The sequence below is a fragment of the Phoenix dactylifera genome, chromosome 3 (assembly GCF_051530095.1).
Source record: "Phoenix dactylifera cultivar Ajwa chromosome 3, Ajwa_hap1_PhDact_Kaust_v1.1, whole genome shotgun sequence".
NCBI lineage: Eukaryota > Viridiplantae > Streptophyta > Magnoliopsida > Arecales > Arecaceae > Phoenix > Phoenix dactylifera.
Window position 1 is genome coordinate 54,451,709 of NC_143192.1, and position 23,959 is coordinate 54,475,667.

The 23,959-nt window shown below is 51.7% G+C and overlaps 1 protein-coding gene and 1 pseudogene across 2 annotated transcripts; both read right to left on the reverse strand.

Moving 5' to 3' along the window:
• Positions 1-2,807: 2,807 nt before the first annotated feature.
• Positions 2,808-3,480, reverse strand: LOC103716259 (uncharacterized). The gene has a single exon (XM_026808173.3). It carries the CDS (start codon positions 3,338-3,340, stop codon positions 2,945-2,947), a length of 396 nt encoding a protein of 131 aa, XP_026663974.1. The 5' UTR covers positions 3,341-3,480; the 3' UTR covers positions 2,808-2,944.
• A 3,675-nt stretch (positions 3,481-7,155) lies between these two features.
• LOC103716273 (pentatricopeptide repeat-containing protein At3g29230 pseudogene) lies at positions 7,156-9,031 on the reverse strand (annotated as a pseudogene). The gene has a single exon (XR_015976768.2). The product of XR_015976768.2 is annotated as a pentatricopeptide repeat-containing protein At3g29230 pseudogene (transcript).
• Between the last annotated feature and the right edge of the window lie 14,928 nt (positions 9,032-23,959).

The window sequence follows — 23,959 nt, forward strand, 5'->3', positions numbered from 1 at the left end:
GTTTAAACTGCGCGAACTTAATGTTGAATCAGTGATCAAACTTTCCCATGTTTTGCGAGAGAGAGAGAGAGTCAAGATTTCTTTTCTTGTCCTGATAGCTAATAAATTATTATTCATAAGAAGAATTAAACTTGTGGCAACTTAGACTACCAACTTCTTGTCAATTCTTTCTTTCATTTCTGCTTTTTAATTTGAAAATGGGATCTTAGTACTTGAAACTTGCTGGAGAGATCGATCCCTATTGGTTTGCAGTGCAACTTTTCAAGTATCTGATAACGTATGCATGTAGGGCTGGTCCTTGATCGATGCATCTTGTCATCAATTAGTTTTCTTAAAAGAAAGAGAGGGTAATCCACCCAAGATTTCTGCCATATTTAAAACCATGCATCAAAGCCGCCGGCAAGGTATTTATGGAAGCAAATCGAAGCAAACAGTGTAAGCCGCGTGGTGATCGCCCAAACAAACGATCCAAAAAGCGGTGGCTGGCGAGCCGAAGACGCCGAGGACAATACCATGAACTGATGCCATGAACAAAAGTGTGGTTAAGTTCATCAATTTCAATTGGAATTGCACCCCACCTGAGTATACTTCAGAGGATTATTATTATTTTTTTTTTGTGATCACCATTATAGGCACCAAATATTCTTGGAAATTTCCAGCCATGGGGCATTATTTTATGTTTCCACTGTGAATCATTAGAATAACTGTTGTAATATAAACGAGCTTCTATAAACCAATCAAACATGTATTTATGGGCCTGATCATGTTGTTTATTTAAAATCATTAGATGACTTTCCGCTAATTCCCACCTAATTTATTGAGCTGATATTGTTGCGATTTCTTCCCACTTAATTTAAAATTTCTTTCTTCCTCGCCTTGTCATATTGCTAAAATTAGATGATTTTCTGCAAAAAAAAAAAAAATTCTTCCCACCTAATGTATTGAGCTAATAAATTTTAAGGTTGTGTAAGAGGAACTCGGACCCAAGTCATAAGTACCCAGCTTTCAGTGATTCAATTCAACTAAGTCTTAATTCTAAACTAATTGAGATTTGCTGCAGGAATTTCTTTTCTTCATTTCTCTTGGTTTAGGACTATACTTTGGAGAAGATAATTCAAAATTGGTGTTAGTTCCCGGTATTTCTTACATCTATAACCAAGTTTTGGAACATATTTGGTATTTGTATTTGGCAATAAATCAAATGCATTTTTTTCAACTTTTAGTCGGATCATTTATTATATATAGTTAACTATCAAAGTATTTGTTGTTCATGATTTAATTTTTATAGTATATAATTGGTTATTTTATTTATAAACTATTGAAACCATAGATGAGTTTAGTTTGTATTCAATATATATTTTTGGCACTTGGTGGGAACATGGATCTAGCCCACACCGAAATGAAACCAACACATTTTGGGAAGTGTGCGGTCTTTAACATACCTCAACCCAACTCAAAGGCTTTTTTGAAGAGTTTATTTTAATATATTTTTATTATTCAAATCTGGATTTAATCCAATCCTTCAATGGCAGTGCATGAAATATAAAATTCAGACCTCTAACTCGATCAAAATTGTTTAAGGTTTACAAAAACGTGGACCATACTCAATCCGATGGCATTAGTTTCATGCCATTACCAAGGATTTAAGCAAATAACCAGCAACATCCATCGCAAAAAAAAAAAAAAAAAAAAAAAAAAAAAAAAGAAGAAGAAGATAGTTCTATAGAGTCGAAATCCTCTATGGTGCAAGAGATGCACCGCTTTGGATATAGCTGCCACATCATCTATATTGGAGACAGATGGTTGCCGCTTGTTTTGAGTGCATGCTGTTTTTGGCATCGAGCATAATTGATTGAATTCTCGACACGAGAAATAGCTGTCCATCTCCGAAATCAATAATGTGGCAGCTATTTAAGGCTTTATAGCTCTTTGCGGTGCAAAACATGTGTTGTAGAAGATCCAAACCCAAATTTATAAGCATTGGCATGACAGGGTTATCCTCCTTTCTATTAAGAACAATATATGCAGTCCCCTATGCTTGAGAGAGGATCCATGGAAAGAATGATCCGAAATGCCCCAATAAGATTAATTAACTCTTCTAATTATTATTTGAATATTTACTGTTATGGTGTAAACTCTATCCTTTGCCTCCATTAGACGAATTCATCTTTTCACCTGATCATCTCTTAACTCACCATACACACACACACACACAATCGCTTAACAAGTGATTACTATAAAAAAGTATATAAATTCTTTTTTTAAAAAAGAAAGACTTGTGATCAAATATGTTGCAAATATATTCATCGGTTGACAGGATCATATCCACCCATGAAACACATATTCTTAGTTTCTTACATAACTCATGAATACCACACGCATCGCATATGTCGAGATTTTCACAAATTCACGTCTCATATGTTACGCAGATGCAGCTCGAGTGCAAGAGGAAAATAACATTATTCACTCCAGGTTTTATTTTGCATGCATGCATCTTAATACTATCTTAGACAAATATTATTTTCTATCAGAAAAAGATATAACAGATTATTACTAAGAGCACATCTGAGACACCAAAAGATTCACTAATGCAAACTTAAACAATAATCACCATTCTACCATAAATATCATGCCAAACAAACAAATTAAAAAGCTAGTTTTCAGAGCGGAGAAAGAAAGAAAAAGGGGAAGCTCCATTTCTTTCCGGAGCCCTTTTTTTTCCCTCTCTTCTTTCTTTTCCTTCGATTTTTTGGGTCTCGGTTCACTTACCACCACCTCGAGACTCATGCATGCAGCGAGCGCAGCAGCGGCGGCGGCGGCGGCGGCCGAAGATTTTGTTTCTTTTTTAAATTAGTACACGAGTCGAACGCCGTCCGATCACCAGGAGATCCACGCCACGTAACGTCTGGAAACGGTGTGGTGCCCCGCGGACCCTCCTCCTTCCTCACATCCGGAGCCACCGAGCCAGCTGCGTCGGGTTGACGACTCCCGGAACTTGGACACCTTCCATCTTCAGCAAGTGCGACACCTCCACGTACGCCCTCTGCGGCTTGGCCGGGTTCGGCTCGTCCCGGGCCGCAGGTCGAACCGTCTCCACGCTCTTCTCCGGTTCGGACCGGACCGGCTCCCACCGCTGGCCGAAGAGAGTCCCTTTGGTGAGGAACTCGTGGGCCAGGTAACCGGCTAGAAGCCGGTTGCTCGACGGAGCCGCGTGAGCCGCCGCCGAGGAGTTCGGCTCGGCTTTGTGTGGCACCTGGATCCGAAGCGCGTCGGACCACTCCCGGTCCTTTCGCTTCCTGGACGCCCCAAGTGTCGATCCAGGACGCGCGTCGCACGACATCCCTGCTCTCCTGCTCCTCCCGCCACGTCAGCACGTGCGAGCCAAAATAATTTTACGAGGAACGGCGAGAGAGATATCAAAAAAAAAAAAAAAACCGAAAAAGACGACAAAGACCAAACCAGATGGGATTAGGGTGTGAAAAGACGAAAAGCTCAGGGGTAAAATTGTAAAAAGCCAGGACAAAAGGCAGGCGATGGGAGAAGGTGAAAAGAGGATGATCGGGATCCGCCACCCGCCGTTTTGACGGCAAACGGACGAAGCTCGCGACCGGAGACCGGAGGAGGAAAGAGAGAGGCGAGAAAGAGAGGGAGGGAGGGAGGGAGAGCAGAAAAAGAGGGGCAGGAGATTTGAGAGGAGAGGATTTCCAGAGGAAGAGGTAGAGCTGTATATATATAGTGAGGGACATTAAATTATGTCCCTACTGTTTAGAACAATATCTAGATTGCCATCTCACTATTGTTGAATTGACGAAAACAACCTTCATTTTTTACCTAATTTATTTTTGCAACCGCATGAAAATAGTAGTAAACTTCCATGCTCACCCATGAACCTTGCGCGTGGCATCATGTGATTGGTTGTCTGCATGTCATTGAATGGCACCTATTAATGGTGTGATACTTTTCTAAGAAATTTTTTTGATTGCTAAAAAGATCAAGAATGCGGGGTATTCTGGTCATTTTCTTTACATTCGCCGATGTGGATCTGTTAGGTGAATGGTATCCGTCTGATGGACTGATGGAGATCGGACGCTCGCTGGTGGTGGGGTCCGGCGGGATCACTTGAAACGGTGGGAGAGGGCAGTTTCGTAAATAAGGGCAGGCCATCGGGCCGGTTTGGTACCCTAGAAAATTCCAGCGAATGGAGATAGCGACGACGGCAATTGGCTTCTCAATTTGGAGTGGGGGACCCAAGTCTGCATCAAGGGCAAAATGGTCATTCTAACTCTATGGACGGATGCACGCGTGGGGAGCGGAAAAGAGGAGAATCTGGAAGACGGTGGGATGTCGGTGCCCCCGAACGTGATGGTGTTCCAAGGGGGTGTGATTGCGCCACGTGTCGGGACCGCGGTTGGGGGTGCGGTGGGAGCCGTATGGGCTCGCTACCTCGGATTACTCCTCTTTCGTAAATGACCAAAACGCCCCTCTCTATTGGAGAATGATTTATGACGGGGTAGGTCGAGTGAGTGTTCCTCGGGTCCAACCAAATTCGGTGTGCTCCCATCTCGACCGTTCAGTTGGGTGGGGCCCACTCAATCGGCGGTGGGCATACTCTGAACTTGATCTGGTGCAACCTATCGTGCAATATGAAATATGTATGTCGCTTTTTTACAATTACATTGGGCAGCAAGAGGTGGTGCAATTTATTATAAATATTTCAAGAAGAATTAATCGACAAAAGTTTTACAAAGGGTAAATATTATGGACCATAAGGCCTTGGATGGTGAATAGTAATATTCGAAGAAATTGATAAATTAGATTTTTTAGAAAATTCCAAAATTCTTAAAGTAGGGGTTTGCGGAGAGTAGAGTTGGCAATAATTGCATCATAATCACTGGTGATAATTAATTATCAAATAAGGTTTTATTTTTTTATTTAGAAGGACGAAATTTTTAATTATAATAGAGCAATCGATCTAATAGCCACCAGCAATGCACATCGTTAGTCAATATAAATAAAATGGCTTCATAATTAAGGTAAGTATTTGGGTTTTGTTATTGTCATTTTACAATAATTATGGCCGATGCAAAAAATATATGCATCCTTCGGCATAAAAAAGGTTTATCAGATTCAATGTCCCCTCGACATTTTTGTGCACGACGATCCTACCGCTTGGAAAAAGAAAATAAAGTAATCTTTATTAAGAGAATATAGCAAGTATTAATTACATCATAATCAATGGCGATAATTAGTCATCAACTAAGGTTTTATCTTTTCATCTAGAATGACGCAATTTCCTATTTTAACAAAGCAGTCAATCTGATAGCCCCTAGCATTGCACATCGTTAGTCTAGCGAAGACAAACCTTATTATCAAATAGCTTCATTATCAAGGTAAGTCTTTACACCTTATTCTGTTGTCATTTTAGACTAATTATAACTAGCAAGAAAAATCTATGTCCTTCGGCATGAAAAATGTTCATTGGATTCAATGTCTTCTTGACACCTTTGTTTTTGAAAAAGAAAATAAAATAATCTTTATTACCGTCTATTAGAGCGGAAAAGTAACTGCATTCCGACCAGAGATATTGTCCGCTTAGAAAAAGTGCGTACGTATCGCGCGACGCGTGTCGTATGCAGCTCTTAATGGGCAATATTCCCCTCACGGCTTTGTCCTTCTTAAAAGGATTATCCAGAGCCTGGGCATATAAGGCGGGTGTCTCCAAATCCTGCAGACGCATTTTGGGTAAAAAATAAAACCGTGGAGGGATGAAGGACGCTTGCGTGAAGCCCCGGAACCGGACAATATCTGGCAGGAAAGTCCCGTATTCTTCCCTCATGTGGCTCCCATGTGGGCACTGGGTGTCTCACGTGCCCCATGCAGACGGGGGCGTAAACCTTTTTGATAATATGGAATTGTTTCGATGCAACAATTTTTTGGGAGAAAGACTATCTTCTTTCCAAGAAAAAGAAGAATGGAGAGAACTCATTCCGCGGACATGGTGACAACAACAATGGCAAAAATGTTGGAAGAGTGCCGAGGAATTTTAAGCAGCCTTTCGAGAGTACTGTGTTTCTTTAGAAGTTCCATGGAGAATCATCTCTCTGTTGGGACTTGGGGGTGTCATTGGCTTCTTTCAGGATAATTAGTCTGCAGTACACTATGATATCGTTCATAATGCAAACTTGAGATTCATGAATCTTAAAATGTATTGTTAATATGATAAGGTGCCTTCTCCTATTAGAAAGGTTATGATATTAATGCATAATTCATATATGAAAAAAAAAAAAAGCAATTCAAATTGCTGATGAGATGTTCTCAGTCCAAGATATGCCTCAACTTCAGCAAATAGAATGTAGTTTATGGTTCACCACCACAGAAAAATTCTCTTTTTTGAGCAAACACGAGCGGCATCGTCCAAAAGCTTATTCTAGATGATATGAGGGTGGTTTATAGCATAAAGTGGCTTGCACCAAATTGCACATGATGGAACAGGAGGCAAGCTTGTGAGATTGCATCAGCCTGCATTATTTGTTGTTAGGAGAAAGCTAATCCTTACTGTGTAGCCAATGCTAATCTATGAAGTGAACTATAAAATAAGATAAAATCAAAATTTGCCACTTATTTTTTGTCTATTAAAATGATGGCATCCTTCTATCATAAGTCTATAAACTTAAAACAAAAAACTATAAGGACACATAGCTAAAGTTCAGAATCCAAATCTTTAGTATTTTTGTGTTTGATCTGAAATTGAATCATAATGTTCATATTTTTCGAGGAATGGTTGAAGACTGTAACCTTATGCCAACATTAGGAATCTACTTTACTGTGATTCTTATAGCTTTTTTCATCTTTTTGACCAAACATGGTTCTTATACTCTGAAACAGGAAAAGCATGCAAAATTTCTTCTTCAGTTTTATCCACCCTGATCTTTTTCTTGGCCCTACAAACTGAATCTCCAACCATGCCCTCATGGGATTGTCTGGAACCTATGCTAAACTAGCAAACCCATTCATGTCTGTCTGAGTATTTTTAAGCTTTAACAGGTGTAGGTTCCGACATAATATTTGGCAAAACAAAATAATTACGCAGACAAATGTAGGCCATGATCAGCTTATTTAGTTGGCACCTGAACCCACAAAACCAAACTCAACAAGTTCATAACAGAGTATCCATCTTTATTACTTTATATATCTGATCCAACATCTCATACACTTGTTCAGACTTTGTATTTGATCGTTCACCAGCTAAGAACTCATGAACCTCACCATCCACCTCAATCAAGCTACACCCTGGGTTCTTCTTAATTCCAAACCTCTCCATCATCCTCCTCGTCCTTACAGCATCATCCCACTGGTCAATTGATGCATAAATGTTTGACACTAGCATGTATGCCCCACTGTCCCTCGGCTCCAACTTCACAATCTCTCTACCCAACTCTTGTTCATAGATCAGGCCATGTTGGCCATGTATCCTTAGACCTCCGAGCAATGCACCCCACACGAACACATCCGGTTTCATCGGCATTGACTTGATGAGGTCTCGAGCTTCTTCTATATGGTTTCCTCTGCTTAGAAGATCAACCATGCAAGTATAATGCTCTATCGTCGGGATAATTCCATAAACTTGATGCATCCGATGAAAAATTTCACGTCCTTTGGCTACCATTCCTGTATGAGAACAAGCGCTGAGGATGGCTATGAATGTAACAGCATTGGGTATAATTTTGAATCTCTCCATCTCTTCAAATGCTTCTAATGCTTGATGGGCATGCCCATATATGGCTAACCCATGAATCATTGAAGTCCATGAGCAGACTTCTCTTTTCTGTAATTTATCGAACACTGATATCGCCCCTTGTAGCATCCCACACTTGGAGTACATGTCTATGAGAGATGAACCAAGCAAGTCATCCACCTCAATCCCTTGCCTATCGATATAGCCATGAATCCATATTCCTTGCTCTAGAGCCCCGAGGTGCGCACAACATGATAAAACACTCACCAAGATAGATTGGTCAGGCCTTGGTCCCTTGACTAGCATGTCTTTGAACACGTCGAGAGCGTCGACAAATCGACTACTCTGTGCAAACCCCGAAATGATTGCGCTCCATGTAGCGACATTCTTCTGCGGTGCACGATCAAAAAGCTCCCTTGCAACTGCCACAGAGCTGGCTCTTGCATGAGCACCGACCATCGTGTTCCATGACACAACATCCCTCTCAGGCATTTCCTCAAACAATCTAGAAGCATCATCCATGCATCCAAACTTCACATGGCCTCCGATCAGTGCGTTATATGTGCCGACATTTTTAGCAGGCATCTCTTCAAACAACTCGCGAGCCGAATCTAAATTCCCACACTTGACGTACCCCCCGATCATTGAATTCCAAAGAACCACATCTCTCTCCGGGATTCCATCAAACAAGTGACGAGCGGTCCCGACCTCGTCAAACTCCGAGTACATTCGTACCAATCCACTCTGGATGTAGGGGTCGAAGGAAAACCCGAGCTGCAGAATCCTTGCATGGATGGCTTTGCCGGTGCTCACGGCCGACAGAAGCGAGCAAGCTTTGAGGACAAAGGGGAAGGTGAAGTTGTCCGGGGCCAAACTCTCCCGATTCATTCGGAGGTAAAGGAGGAATGCTTGGTCTGGTAGGCGGGCATCGACGAGGCCTTGCATCATACAGTTGTAGGCGAAAGAGTTGGGATTGGGTAAATGGGTGAAGAGCAAGGAGGCGAAACGCAAGTCGCCGTGGGGAGAGGTGGCCGAGAAGGAGAGGAGCGCGGCGAGAGAGGAAGCATGGTTGGAGGCGTGGGATTGGATGATTTGCGTGAGAAGTTGTTTGAGATGGGAGATGGAGTTGCAGTCTCTGGAAAGCTGATAAATCCTTCTCCTGAAGGACACGGACATGGAGTTCGAATTCAAATTAGGAGGGAAGGAATTATAGGGTTTTCATTCACACACACACACACACACACAGAGAGAGAGAGAGAGAGAGAGAGAGAGAGAGAGAGAGAGAGAGAGAGAGAGAGCGCAATCACTTTTTCCTCCTTTCTTTTTTTTTTTTTTTTTCTAAAAGCGGGTTTTCATACAAAACGTGTACGAATACATCCAATAAAGTTAAAAAATACTAACTCACGGAGAGCCAGAGGCAGCTCCCCCTCCCCCACCCACAGGGTGTATCCTGAATGATGAGCCGCGAAGGCAGCCACCCAGTCGGCTGCCCCATTGGCTTCTCGAAATACATACTTGGCCTGAATGGCCACCCCAACCCCACACATCATCCCTATGTCCCGAACCAAGGGGTGGTCTGAGCCCTCACCCCTCAGCCCCTTCTGAATCCAACTGATGACAGTGGCTGAGTCGCCCTCCAAAACAATCGAGCCAGCCTGCAAAGCCTGCCTCGCATATCGAAGACCGGCCCAGGCAGCTCGTAACTCTGCCCCGGGGACCGACGTGCCGAACAGCTGACAGCCCCCTGCTGCCACGACTCTAGAGTGCGGGTCCCGTATCACAAAGCCCGCACCACCTCGCGCGCCTCCATCCAAAACCGATCCATCGAAATTGACCTTGAGGAAACTCGGGGGTGGGGGTTCCCAGGTGAAGAACACCATCTGAGAAGCTGCCGAAGCAGAAAGAGAACCCCAGGTGTCCCGAGCTATCAGAGGTCCATCTGAAGAGGATCTGATCTCCAATGCCTGAACGCGCGCTAGCTCCACCACGAACCTCGGTGACACCCTGCGCTCACCGAGGGTACGAGCGTTCCTTGCCAGCCAGATCTGATGTGCTGTGCAAGTCGCTCGAATAGCCTCCTGACATGTCCGAGGGCGGGCCAACCACTGCTGCATCGTCTGTAAAAACTGAGGCCTCCCATGCCAGACCTCCTGCGGGAACCCTGCCCACTGCCATGCCGACCTCGCCCACGTACACTGGAAAAGCACGTGATCGACCGACTCCTCCACACTGCATGTCCCGCACTCCGCAGGGATCTCACATCCTCGCCTACTCAGCGCTGCTCTCGTCGGGAGACGGTCCCACGCCACCTTCCATAGGAAGAGTGCAGCCCTCGGGTGAAGCCCTGACCTCCAGATCCAAGTGTAGTCCGGTCCTGGCTCATGCTCCTGCTGGATAACACCGGCGAGATCTCCCAGTCGGACCCTGGATCGGCAGGAAGTGCCCCAAACCCTAACATCAGGCCCCCCATAGCCTGGCACCGGAAGAGACCGGATCCTCTCAGCTAGATGTCCCCCAAACAGCTGACGTAACCTGGCATCATCCCATGCTGACTCTCCTGGGGCCAGAAGATCAAAAACCCGCAGTCCCTCCGCCGCCGCAGCATCAATCATGGTCGGCCAGCACCTCAGTGGGACAGTGTCCACCCATGGGTCCACAGTCACATCAATACTCCACCCATCGCCTACTATCCACCTGGTATTTGCCGACACCGTCGGCACATACCTCCCAATCTCACGCCACATGAAGGAGACTCGCCGCCCACTCCATGCCACCTCTGAGCCGTCACGTCCATATCTGGCAGCCATCACCTGACTCCACAGCCCGTGTGGCTCTAGCAGGAACCGAGCTGCATGCCGAGCTATGAAGGCCTCGCGACGCTCCAGCAGGGACTGCACCCCGAGACCGCCCTCGCTGGTAGGCCGGCATACGTGCTCCCAGGTTACCAGATGCACCCCGCGGCCTCCGCCATGTGACCCCCACAGGAAGCACCGCAACAGTCGCTCGATCCTCAGTAAGGTCGTCTTCGGAACCACAGTGTTGGCCATGAGATAAACTGGCATGGACCCCAACACTGATCTGATCAAAGTCAGTCTCCCCATCATAGATAGGGAAACTGCTCTCCATCCCTCCAACCTGCTCTCCACCTGCTGCACCAGGCTGGAACACTCTGCCACTCGTAATCTGCGGCCTGTGATGGGAACTCCCAGGTAGGTCAATGTCTCCTCCTGCTCAGGAATCTGCAAAATCCTCCGAATCTCCTGTCTGACCCTGCTCTCCGTACTCGGACTGAAGCGGACAGCTGACTTTTGGAAGTTGACTCTCTGGCCCGACGCCATACAGTAATCTGCTACCACCCTACGAAGGACCCGTGCATCAGAAACCCGCGCCCTGGCCAAGAGAAGACAATCGTCAGCGAAGAGTAAGTGGGAAAGAGGACTAGCCCCCGGGGCGGGAACATAGGCCTCCAACTCCCTACGGGCACACACCCTCTGCAAATCACGAGACAAAATATCAGCACAAAGAATAAACAAGTAAGGAGATAAAGGGCATCCCTGATGCAGCCCCATAGTAGACTCAAAGAAAGGAAAAGGTGTGCCATTGACCAAAGTCGAAAACTTTGGCCCCCTGACACACCCCAGCACCCAGTCGATCCACTGCCTATGGAATCCGTACGCCTCCAGTGTCTGCTGAAGAAATCTCCATCTGATCCTGTCATAAGCTCTCTCCATATCCAGTTTAATAGCCATCAGGCTATGTCGCTTCGATGCTCGCTGAAGGTCCCACATCATCTCCTGAGCCAGCAGAACATTATGGGAAATGTTTCTGCCAGCTATAAACGCCCCCTGCTCCTGACTGATGATGCCAGGCAGAAGGGGCTTCATCCTCCGAACCATAATTCTGGCCACAACCTTATACAAGGTAGTGCACAAGCTAATGGGTCTGAAGTGGCAGGGCTCGGCCGCCTCCTGACGCTTCGGAATGAGCGTGATGAAGGTAGCCTTCCAATCCCCTGGCATCACCGCCTGGGAGAAGAAGCACTGAATGGCCTCAACCACCGCTGTCTGAATAATACCCCAATATCGTCGAAAGAAGAACGGGGAAAACCCATCTGGTCCCGGAGCCTTGTCTGGAGCCAAAAGAGTTATGCATTGAAAAGAAAGAGAGTGCATGCCAAAGAGAGCAAACTAGTGATTAAAGGAGGGTTTATTCTTTTTTTTTTAAATTCCTTAGAAGAGTTATGCATTGAAAAGAAAGAGTGCATGCAAAAGAGTACAAATTAGTGATTAGAAGGAGTTTCATAACGAGTTATATAGAGACTTATAGAGGTGGTTGTTTTCTTTGTTACATTGAGAGGGGGGAAAAATCAGACCTAAAACTCTTACAAAATCAAATCCATAAGCATCTGCTATTAACAACCTATTAAATTTAGAAAAAAACTCTATTTTTCTGTTTCTACTACACATTTTCTTGAATTGCCGCTAACACTACAAAGTCGGCCAAATGATGCGTATTTGTAGGGTGCGTATTATAGAGGGGATATATGGAGGGATGTTTTTGTCGGACACGCAGGGAGGCCATCGAATAGCTTTATTAAATAAGTCTAAAAAATAAATATATTCAATTAATTTTAGAGGTTTTTTTTTCATATATACTCTCCAAAATATTTAAAATTATATGAATATTTTCATAAAATTACTATTTGTATGTATATCTTCATAAATTACTTATTTTACATGTATATCTTTTTTTTTCTTTTTTATATGTGTATCCATACTATCTAATGCTGCTAAAAAATAAACGATTTAAATTTAAAATAACTGAAATATTCTTACAGATAGATGTACAAAAAAAAGCTTTATAAGGATACACATGCAAATGCAAGTTTTGGTCAAATTTTAATTTTTTTAAATGAATTTTTTGAATGTATATCATTCTTGTTGCTGGTGGTCCAAACCGAGAACGATTGACACGACGGTGTGAACGGGGTTCCGCCTGAGCTGTCTTGGTTGGTGCTGGTTGCGCTCCACCTTCCGCCAAGGAACCTGCAAACAAGCCTTGCACCACCACCAGGGTGGTGATGGCCCTCCGACGGTCAAGTCAGAGGAGATTGGAGGAGGAGAGATGATAATCACAAGTGGGAGAGAGTGCTCTGGGAGGTATTGCTTACCCCCCCTTCTCCCCCCAGCCGCATATATACCTGGCTGGGAGGTCTCTCAGGGGGGTTTGTCGTCGTGGGGCACGATAGAATGGCCACTGACATGGCCGTTACGGGGCGTCGTGGAGCAGCGCTGGGTACGGTCATGGCAGGGCGTAGTGGAGCTCCGCTTTGTATGGTTGATACAGGAGATCGTGGGCAGCATCGGGTACAGCCGTTGCAGGGAGTAGTGGAGCAGGAGGCCGCGGCGTGCCTCTGGAGAATAGCCTGTCGTTATCAAAAGATCTCCGACTCGGGGTCGGAATGCTGGATCATAGGGCAGCCGACCCGGGGTCGGGCTGCGAAGCCGAGGAGGTCCGACTCGGGGTCGGAGTGCTGGATCATAGGGCAGCCGACCCGGGGTCGGGCTGCGGAGCCGAGGAGGTCCGACTCGGAGTCGGAGTGCTGGATCATAGGGCAGCTGTAGCTTTCCTGGATACGCGTGCCGATCACGTGGGGCATGGCGGCTCAATTCCCCCATAACAGTAGCCCCCCACTTCCGAGCCTGGAACCAGAAGGGGAACAGGTGAAGGGAGTGATGTTTCGAGATTGCCGCCATCCTTCGGAGAGGCGCGCGCGCTTCAAGCTTCCCGCCTTCTTTATGGCGTATGGCGGTTGCTGCTGACCTGGCAACCTGAGGATTTCGGCGGACATCCTTCCTTAATGGTGTCGATTCGCCTTTGGGGTGCGAGCGACCCTTCGGCGGCCAGGCGTCTTCTGGCGTCATCGAGGTGTCACTTGCCCTTTCGCCTATTTAATCGGGGGCCCTCCCCCGTCCGTCTTCTTCTTTACGGACATTTTCGAGTTTCTCCTTTGCGCTACCATTGTTGCCGCCGAAACGTTCGCTTGCTTTTCCTTTGACGCTCTCGGAGCCGTTCTTCCTCCTCTTCAAGTGAGTTTCCCACTCTTCTACTTTGAGCTCTTCATACTTTTTCTTTTTGTACTAGTGCACCCCAGTCGTTCCGGCCTTTCCCTCCTTCTTGACCCCGTCCTGACCGTAGATTGGCCATTAGGGATGGGCGAAGTGGGAGCAGATAGCATCAAGTCAAAACTGGTCGCCGAGGACTTAGACGGATTTGTGGCTCGGTACCACCTTCCCGAGGCCTGCAATGTCACGCTCCCAGGGCCTGAGGAGAGGATGTCTCATCCTCCTCGAGGGAAGATCGCCATCAATGAGGGCATTCTCCAGGCCGGGTTCCGCTTTCCCCCTTCAGACCTAGTCTTACAGGTGCTCCGGGGTTTAGGAATGGCACCGACGCAACTGGTGCCGAACTCGTGGCGTGCTCTGACGGTCTTCCAGGTTCTCTGTCGCTTGCATGCGATTCCCGCCACCTTGAACGTTTTCTGGGAGCTCTACGGCCTGAGCGGCCACCCCCAGGACAAAGGGTGGTGGTGCTTCGCAGCGCGGCGAGGGTGCGGCCTTGTCAAGGAGGGTCCCACCTCCATTCACCACTGGAAGGAGCGCTTCTTTTTCGTTGATGCAGACCCCTCCTGGAAAATCAGGGCAATCTGGGGGACGCCGGTGAAGTCCCCAATTGGCCTGTCGAAGTTGTCGAGGGAGGAATCCGAGGGCGTCGCCGCCTTGAAGGGGTTGGTCGCCGAGGGCCAGCTTCCCCCGGTGGGCCGCCTTATTTCTGAGGATACCTTGGTGAACGTCGGTTTGAGCTCGGTCCCCACCGACCGTGAGTCCGCCATCGTTTCTTTAGCTCTTTTCTTCTCTTTCGTTCCTTCTTCCTTTCGGTTTCTCAGTCCCTGACCATCCCGTCCTTCTTGCAGAGGTCGACGACGTCATGCGGTCGGTGAAGTCGAAGGCTGTTGGTAGGGCGTCCCTGCTGGAAGCAGTCCGGAGGAGGAAACGAGCTCTTCCGAGCGGGGCCCCACCGGCGAAGAAGTCCCGTAAGGAGATACCTCCGATGCCGACCGACGAGTCCGGGCCCACCGGTCAGGGAGATGTCGTGGGCACCGACCGGCAGCTGACGCTGTATCAGCCCTCCGGTGGTAAGGTTGCCGCTACTCCGGAGGTGCCACCTGAGCCTGCTCAAGACGGACGGGTCGGACGTGATCGGTCCCCGACCCGGCCTTCGACTCGGTCGGCTCCTGATGACTCGAGGAGGGACGCGCCGAGGCCCCGGCCGAGCGGGACCCTATCAATTCCTGGGGCGACCCCCGCCCCGAGCGCGATCAGCCGGACTCTTCCCCAGGCGATGGATAAGGGTAAGGCTGCAGAACCACCATCCGGCTCCGGGGAGAAATCGGGGTCTGCCTTCACTACCGATGGCGCCCGAAATCTCATCGAAACAGTGTTGCTGGAGAAGGACCGTCGGCGGGTCCGGGAGTTGGATGTCTCTGACGTTGGGGCCGCCAGCTGCGTCTGTCTCATGTCGGTGAGTGTTCTTCTGGCCGTCTTTCACCATTTATTGGCTCTGTTGTTCTCCGCCTGACTCCCTTATTTTTCCTATTTCTTAGCTCGCCCAGTACATGATCCGTCTGGAGGAGTGCTACAAGGAACAGGCGGGGCTTTTGGCGAAGGCCGAGGACCGGCTGAAAGCAATGGAAGAGGGAGGCCGGGCTGCGGCAGGCAGGACGACCGGGGACCTCGAGGCGAGGCTCCGGGAGGCCGAAGAGCGGGCACTCGGCTTCGCCGCCCTGGAGGAGCAACTGTCAGAGGCTCGGGAGCAACTCAAAGCCGCCTCGGGCCTCGAAAGCAGGGTCAAGAAGGCGGAGGAACGGGCTGAAAAGCAGTCCCGGAAGATCGCGGACTATCGAGAGCGGTGGGAGAAGGCCCAGCGGTCTGCCGACAACGCCTGCGACCGAATCCGCTCTTTTGAAGCCAAACTAGGCGAACTGGAGTCGGCCCTGGAGAAGTCATGCACGGACGTCCAAGAGCTCCGTTCGCGCCTGAAGGAAGCCGAGGCCGCTCGGGTTGCTACCGAGGCGAAGCATAAAGAGGCTCAGGCTGATCTGCTGAGGGTCTCCTCTGAGGCCGAAGGCCGGATTGTGGCGAAGGTCTTGGAGGCCAAGGCTCAGATTATGGAGCGAGCTGAGGCGGAGCTGGCCGAGAAGAGGGCGGAAATCGGGCGTCAGGCGGTAGAGGCTTATCGCCAGTCCGCCGAGTTCGCCCATGATATGTCGGAGGCAGTGCGGACCTATCGCCAGTCTGACGAGTTTGTCCATGACGCGTCGGACGCGGGGGCCGAAGCCTTCACCTTGGGCTTCGAGGAGGGCCTGGCAAGGGTGTCGGCTAAGTATCCCGAAGTTGACCTGAGCGAGATCTCCCTCCTGGACTCCTCTCCGGCGCCATCGCCTGCTGGTTCTCCTGCTGCTTCCCTACCTCCCGCGGACGAGCCCGGCGTTCCCGACCCGGGAGTTCCTCCAAGCTGACCTCTTGTACCTTTTATTGTCTTTTTTATTTTTGTATGTCGGCGTTTTGCCCAATTGTATGGGCCTCTGCCCTGAAAATTAATGCACGTTGAATATTTCTTCATCTCGCCCTCGTCCTCTTTTTTTTTTTTTTAGCTCTTGGTTGCTTCTTGCTGACTTTTGATTCCCGAAGTTCTTCCGGCGCTAGGCCAGGCATCCGAGGGTTAAACCTCAGGAAACTCTTCCGGCGCTAAGCCAGGCATCCGAGGGTTAGGCCTCAGGAAATTCTTCCGGCGCTAAGCCAGGCATCCGAGGGTTAGGCCTCAGGAAATTCTTCCGGCGCTAAGCCAGGCATCCGAGGGTTAGGCCTCAGGAAACTCTTCCGGCGCTGAGCCAGGCATCCGAGGGTTAGGCCTCAGGAAACTCTTCCGGCGCTAGGCCAGGCATCCGAGGGTTAGGCCTCAGGAAACTCTTCCGGCGCTAAGCCAGGCATCCGAGGGTTAGGCCTCAGGAAATTCTTCCGGCGCTAAGCCAGGCATCCGAGGGTTAGGCCTCAGGAAACTCTTCCGGCGCTGAGCCAGGCATCCGAGGGTTAGGCCTCAGGCAACTCTTCCGGCGCTAGGCCAGGCATCCGAGGGTTAGTCCTCAGGAAATTCTTCCGGCGCTAAGCCAGGCATCCGAGGGTTAGGCCTCAGGAAATTCTTCCGCTCGCTGGTCGGCCAAGGCTGGCGCAAGCCGAGGCGACCGGTCGGGGCTTCCGGCTAGTCTGCTCCCGGGATGATCATCGGGTTAGCCAGGCATCTGAGGGTTGTCAAGCCTCAGGGAAATTCCGCTCGTTGGTCGGCCAAGGCTGGCGCAAGCCGAGGCGACCGGTCGGGGCTTCCGGCTAGTCTGCTCCCGGGATGATCATCGGGTTAGCCAGGCATCCGAGGGCCGAGCCTCGGGAGATTCCACTCGTTGGTCGGCCTAGGCTGGCGCAAGCCGAGGCGACCGGTCGGGGCTTCCGGCTAGTCTGCTCCCGGGATGATCATCGGGTTAGCCAGGCATCTGAGGGTTGTCAAGCCTCAGGGAAATTCCGCTCGTTGGTCGGCCAAGGCTGGCGTAAGCCGAGGCGACCGGTCGGGGCTTCCGGCTAGTCTGCTCCCGGGATGATCATCGGGTTAGCCAGGCATCCGAGGGCCGAGCCTCGGGAGATTCCACTCGTTGGTCGGCCAAGGCTGGCGCAAGCCGAGGCGACCGGTCGGGGCTTCCGGCTAGTCTGCTCCCGGGATGATCATCGGGTTAGCCAGGCATCCGAGGGCCGAGCCTCGGGAGATTCCACTCGTTGGTCGGGCCGAGCCTCGGGACATTCCACTCGTTGGTCGGCCACTTGTCGCTCGCCGCCCATCGGGGTTTCTCTGTGCCCAGCCGCGACCGTGTTTCTCCTCTCCTCCAAGCGTTGCCTGGGGGGAACACGAGAAGGGTATTAAACGCTAATTAATGCGTTACCTGGGAAATCGGATCGCCAGTTGCTGCTGGTGAGGAGTGTTAGTTGAGCGGCCGCGATACGCGGGTTCTTCGAGGAGGATGCGGCCTGGGCGCGAGCGGAGACACGTGGACCTAGGGGTATACGTCACCCGGATCGTCCTACACAAAGAATGCGATTTAAGGAGAATGACGCTTAGGAAATCGCGGGGAGATACGCCTCGGGAGCCGGAACGGCTCCGGATTCAGTGCGCCTGCATTTATTGGAGCCACCCGTATCGGAACTACCAGGGGGCCGCAGCTTGGCTATAAATACAGGTGCAGGTACGATGGAATTTGCCAAGCCGGAGCTGCAGGTTGCCATGGATCGCGGACCTCCTCCTTGGCATATGACTGAGAGACTCCTGTCGAAGGAAAGGGGAGGCGCTCCCCTTACAACTTCAGCCAACTAGCCGTTTCATCTGGGATCAACAAGGAGGGTCTCCCCGGCGGAACTCCGCTCTAGGCGTTTCATCCGGGATCACATCTCTCCTCCTTGAAGTTCAGCCTCCCAGTTGAGCTCTGCGCCGGACGCTCAATCCGGGACCGCGCCTCCATATACTCTTCCCCCTCGAATCCCTTCTCTTCCCTACCACTGGGGAAGATGGGAATATCCTTTGGAGGCGGCGTTCCCCTGGGGGCAGCGGGAGCTTCTTCTGCGGCGGCTCCTCCTCTTTTTGGTGAGGTGCTGGATGGCGCCTCCGGTTAGAAGCACCCACTTCTGGTGGGACTGCAGCCGCCCTGGGTTGAGGGTTTGGGTCCCCACCTCTTCTTTACTTTCTTTACTCCCTAATTCCCCTCTGGGAATTCCTTGTAATCACACGAGCACGCCACTGTAACCAGAAATTATTGAAATGAAAAGTATTGCACCTTTTTAAATTGTCTTTCTGGCCTTGTTGTTCTACTGGTAATACATCCGCAGGTTAGCGGAATTCCAGCCCCTTGGAATTTCTCGGCCATCTAGGGCTTCCAACTGGTAGGAGCCAGGTCGGTTTACCCAACGAACTTTATACGGGCCTTCCCAATTTGGCGCTAGCTTCCCACCTTCCGTAGGTTGAGATGCCTTAGCTCGCCTCAGCACCAGATCTCCAATTCTGAAAAGCTTCGGTCGGACTTTGGAGTTGTAATATCGGGCCACCCTCTGCTGATACATTGCCATCCGTACCTGAGCCATTTTCCTTGCCTCTTCCAAGAGATCCAAGTTCCCTCGGAGTTGCTCTGAATTGGCCTCGGGTCGGTGCGCGGCCACCCGAGGCGAGGGGAGTCCGAGCTCCACGGGGGCAACGGCTTCCGTGCCATAAGTTAGGCTGAAAGGCGTCTCTCCAGTAGGAGTCCGTTGTGTGGTCCGATACGCCCAAAGGACATTCTCGAGTTCCTCGACCCAAGCTTGCCCCGTCCGGCCGATCCGCGCTTTGATACCTTGGAGGATTGTCCGATTTGTGACCTCGGCCTCGCCGTTGGTTTGGGGATGCGACACGGATGTGAACCGATGCTCGATCCCGAATTCCTCGCAGAAGTCCCGGAAGTGCTTGTTATCAAACTGTCGACCGTTATCCGAGATGAGGACCCGAGGTACTCCAAATCGGACAATGATGTTCTTCTTCACGAACTTCCGGACTTGTGCCTCCGTGATGGTGGCCAGTGGCTCTGCCTCCACCCACTTGGTGAAGTAGTCGATGGCGACAATCAAAAATTTCCGCTGGGCCGAAGCGACGGGGAATGGTCCGAGGATATCCATTCCCCACTGTGCGAAGGGCCAGGGCGCGGTGATTGGCGCCAAGGGGACAGAGGGGACTCTCTGGACGTTGGCGTGGCGCTGGCAGGCGTCGCATTTCCGCACGTGGTCCTTCGAGTCCTCCAACAAGGTCGGCCAATAGTAGCCTTGCCTCATGATCTTATGCGCCAAGGACCTAGCCCCCAAGTGCGATCCGCAGATGCCTTCGTGGACTTCGCCGAGGGCGTAGGCCGCTTCCGCGGGGCGGAGGCACCTTAAGAGGGGGGCGGTAAACGAGGTCCGATACAGCCTCCCTTCATAAAGTACGTAGTGGGCGGACTTCTTTACAAGCCGCCGGGCCTGATCTTCGTCTTCAGGGAGGATTCCTTCGGCGAGGTAGGCGACGAGCGGGTCCATCCAAGACGGCTCCGGATCAATTGCCATCACCGCTCCAGCCCCGTCAATGCTCGGGGCATCCAGGGTCTCCAGGTAGATTGCCCTCGACAAGTTGTGCGCGTCTGCGTCCACTAGGCGGGACAACCTGTCGGCCCTGGCATTTTCGCTCCTCGGGACCTGCTGAATGTCAACACTGCCGAGGTCGGGAATGAGTGTTTGCACCTTCCGGACGTAGCTCTGCATGGTCGGGCTCCGCGCCTCGAACTCCCCTCGAACCTGCCCGACCACCAGCTGGGAGTCGGTGAAGACTTTCAGACGCCGGATGCCGAGCTCCTTGGCGAGTTTGAGTCCCGCGACTAGGGCCTCGTACTCCGCCTCATTGTTGGTCACTGGAAATCCGAACCTCAAGGCATACTCGGCTATCACTCCATCGGGATTGGTGAGGACCAGCCCAGCCCCTCCACCTTCAGGGTTCGACGACCCGTCAATGTGGAGCGTCCAGATCGGGAGATCGAGGCTGGGTGTCTCCGGCGGCTTAGGTTCCGCCTCCTGCACAGTGCACTCAGCGAGAAAGTCCGCGAGCACCTGGGCCTTGATGGCTGGTCGGGGCTGGTAGCGGATGTCGAACTCACCAAGTTCTACTGCCCACTTCACCAGCCGTCCCGCATTCTCTGGATTGCTGAGAATCTGCCGCAGTGGTTGATCGGTCAAAAGGGTGACAGAATGAGCCTGGAAATAGGGGCGAAGCCTCCTGGTCGCAGTCAGCAGCGCGAAGGCGATCTTCTCAGCCTTCGTGTACCGCGTCTCGGCATCCCGGAGGACTCGGCTGATGTAGTATACAGGCTTCTGAAGTCTTGCCTCTTTCCGAACCAGTACTGCGCTGACTGCGGTTGGGGAGACCGCCAGGTAAAGGTAGAGCATCTCCCCCTCTTGCGGCTTGGACAGCAGGGGAGGAGACGCCATGTACTCCTTGAGCTGGTCGAACGCCGCATGACATTCGGCCGTCCAGAGGAAGTCTTTTGGGCGCTTCAACACCTTGAAGAATGGTTGGCAGCGTTCGGCCGACTTTGCCACAAATCGTCCGAGCGCGGCGACCCTTCCAGCGAGCTCCTGAACCTCCTTCACTTTGGTCGGAGGGGACATATCTTGGATGGCTTTGATCTTGTCCGGGTTGGCCTCGATCCCGCGCTGGTTGACAATGAAACCGAGGAACCTCCCGGCCGAAGCACCAAAAGCGCACTTCGCTGGGTTTAGCTTCATGCGAAACTTTCGCAAGGTGGTGAAAGTCTCCTCCAGATCTGCAATGTGCTGGTCTGCATGGCGGCTTTTTACCAGCATATCGTCCACGTACACCTCCATATTCCGGCCGATCTGCTCCTTGAAGATTTTATTGACGAGGCGCTGGTAAGTGGCGCCAGCGTTCTTCAGACCGAAGGGCATTACCTTGTAACAGTACAGCCCCCGGTCTGTTATGAAGGCAGTTTTCTCCTCGTCCTGTGGAGCCATCATTATTTGGTTGTAGCCGGAGAAGGCGTCCATAAAAGACAGTAGCTGATATCCGGAAGTCGCGTCGACCAGTTGGTCTATCCGTGGAAGCGGAAAGCTATCCTTGGGGCACGCCTTGTTCAGGTCGGTATAGTCGACGCACATCCTCCACTTCCCGCTCGCCTTCCGGACAAGTACGACGTTTGCCAGCCACTCGGGGTAGCTCACCTCTCTTATGAAACCTGCCTCCAAGAGTTTGTCTACCTCCTGGTCGACCACCCGGATCCGATCCGGGGCACAGTGTCTCTTCTTTTGCTTTACTGGTCGGTGGGTCGGGTCGACGTTGAGGGCGTGAGAAACGACCTCCGGGTCGATCCCAGGTACATCGGCCGCCGACCAGGCAAACACATCTGCATTGGCTCGGAGGAATTCCACTAACCGGAGCCGAGCTTCCAAGTCGAGGTTGGCACCGACCCGGACCGTGCGGTCCGGGCGGCCTTCTTCGAGGGGAACTTCGATTACGCCCTCGGCCGGCTCCCCGTGCCGCAAGGCCACTTCGTCTCTGGCGTCAAGTGACTCGACGCTTAGGGCCTCCATGGGCTTCTTCCCTTTGAGAGTTGCTAGGAAACACTGTCGTGCGGTCGGCTGGTCACCTCGGACCTCTCCAATCCCGGCCGCTGTGGGGAACCGCATGAGCAAATGGTAGGTAGAAACCACCGCGCGAAGGGCGTTCAGTCCGGGTCGTCCGAGGATAGCGTTGTAGGCCGAGGGGACACGGACGACCAAGAACCCGAGCCGTACCGTGGCTTCTGCGGGTGCGATGCCCGCAGTCACAGGCAGCTCGATGACACCTTCGGCCGAGATAGCGTCTCCAGTGAATCCTATGAGGGGGGTGGATGTTTTGTGCAACAATTGTCGGGAAAAGCCCATCTTTTGGAAGGCCTCGTAATACAAAATATCAGCTGAGCTTCCACTATCCACAAGAACACGCCTTACATCATAGTCCGCCATAGTGAGAGAGATCACCATGGCGTCATCGTGGGGAGTCTGAACCCCCTTTACATCTTCATCACAAAAAGTGATTACATTTCCGACCCGCTGCCTCTTCGCGACGGCCACTCCTGATACTTCCGCCGAGCCCCCTGCGTTCCTCACGGGCCGAGAGCAGCCCCCAGTGATGGTGTGGATCACTCCCGCAACGGGTCGATTCTGCTCCCGAGGCTCCTGAGGGGCCGGGTCGGCTGGACGCGGGTCTGCGGGGGGACGTCGGTCGTTTACATATCGACCGAGACGCCCTCGGCGAATGAGAGCCTCGATCTCGTCCCGAAGCTGGAAGCAGTCTTCGGTATCGTGGCCGTGGTCTCGGTGGTACTCACAGTACGCCCGAGAAGGCTTCCTCCCAGGGATCTTCTTCATCTGCCTCGGGACCGGAAGGTCCTCCCGCCCCTTGACCTCCATGAGGATCTGGGCCCGGGGGGCCAGGAGTGGGGTGTACCGGTTGAAGCGTCGGTGCGGAGAACGAGGGCGTGTGGCGCCGTGGTTCCTTGCTGGTGACGGGCTTCTGCGCCGGCGTTGAGGCGTCGGGCTCCTCCTCTGGGGTGCCTCTTTTCGCCTTTTCTTCCCGGGCTTTAGAGGGGCCTCGGCGGCCTCCTTGTTCCGGTGGGAGGCTGCCTCCTCGGCGTCTGCATACTGGTTTGCCCGAGACAACAGCTCCGGGAAGCTCCGCGGCAGGCGTTTGTCCAGGGAGAAGGTGAGTCTGCCCTTCCGGAAGCCTCGCTTCAGGGCTGAGAGAGCCACCTCCTGGCTCAAATTCCGGACCTCCAGTGTTGCCTTGTTGAAGCGGGTGAGATAATCCCGCAGGCTCTCTCCCTCGTTCTGCCGGACATCGAAGAGGGAGTCGGAGACCAGTCTTCGCCGGCTACTGACGGCGAAATGGCTGATGAAGAGACGGGTGAACTGGTGGAAGGACTGGATGGAATTAGCCTCCAGGCCGGCGAACCACGCCCTTGCCGGGCCGCGGAGGGTCGCCGGGAAGGCCTTGCAGAGGAGAGGATCCGATGCTCCATGGAGGAGCATAAGAGTCCCGTGGGTCCGCCGCCCCGTCGTAGGGTTCGATCGCCGGCATTTTGAACCCCGGCGGGTTTAGGGTTCGCAGGATCCTTGAGGCAAGCGCCGGCTGGGAGGAGATTTCCAAGTCGGCGAAGGGATCTTTGGAGTGGCCCTTCAGGACCTGGAGCTGTCTGTGGAGATCGTCCACCCGCCGGTCCAGGGAGCGCGACCGGTGGGTGGGAGACAAGGAGCGGCGCGAGGGGGACCGACTGGAGTGCGGGCCCCTCGAGGACTGGGGTGTCTGAGAACGCGCCCGGGTCCGCCTCTCGTACCCCGCGCAGCTCCGATGAGAAGGTCCTGGCAGAATGGACCGCACTCGAGAATCCTCCCCGCGCCGGCGCTCCTCTCCATGGGAGAGGAAGGAGCGCGGGTTGTGAGGAAGAGGCGAGTGCTCGGGGAGCAGCGGCTCCTGAGCCCGCTGCGGCACCCGAGAGATCACACCCTGCAGATTCTGCACTGC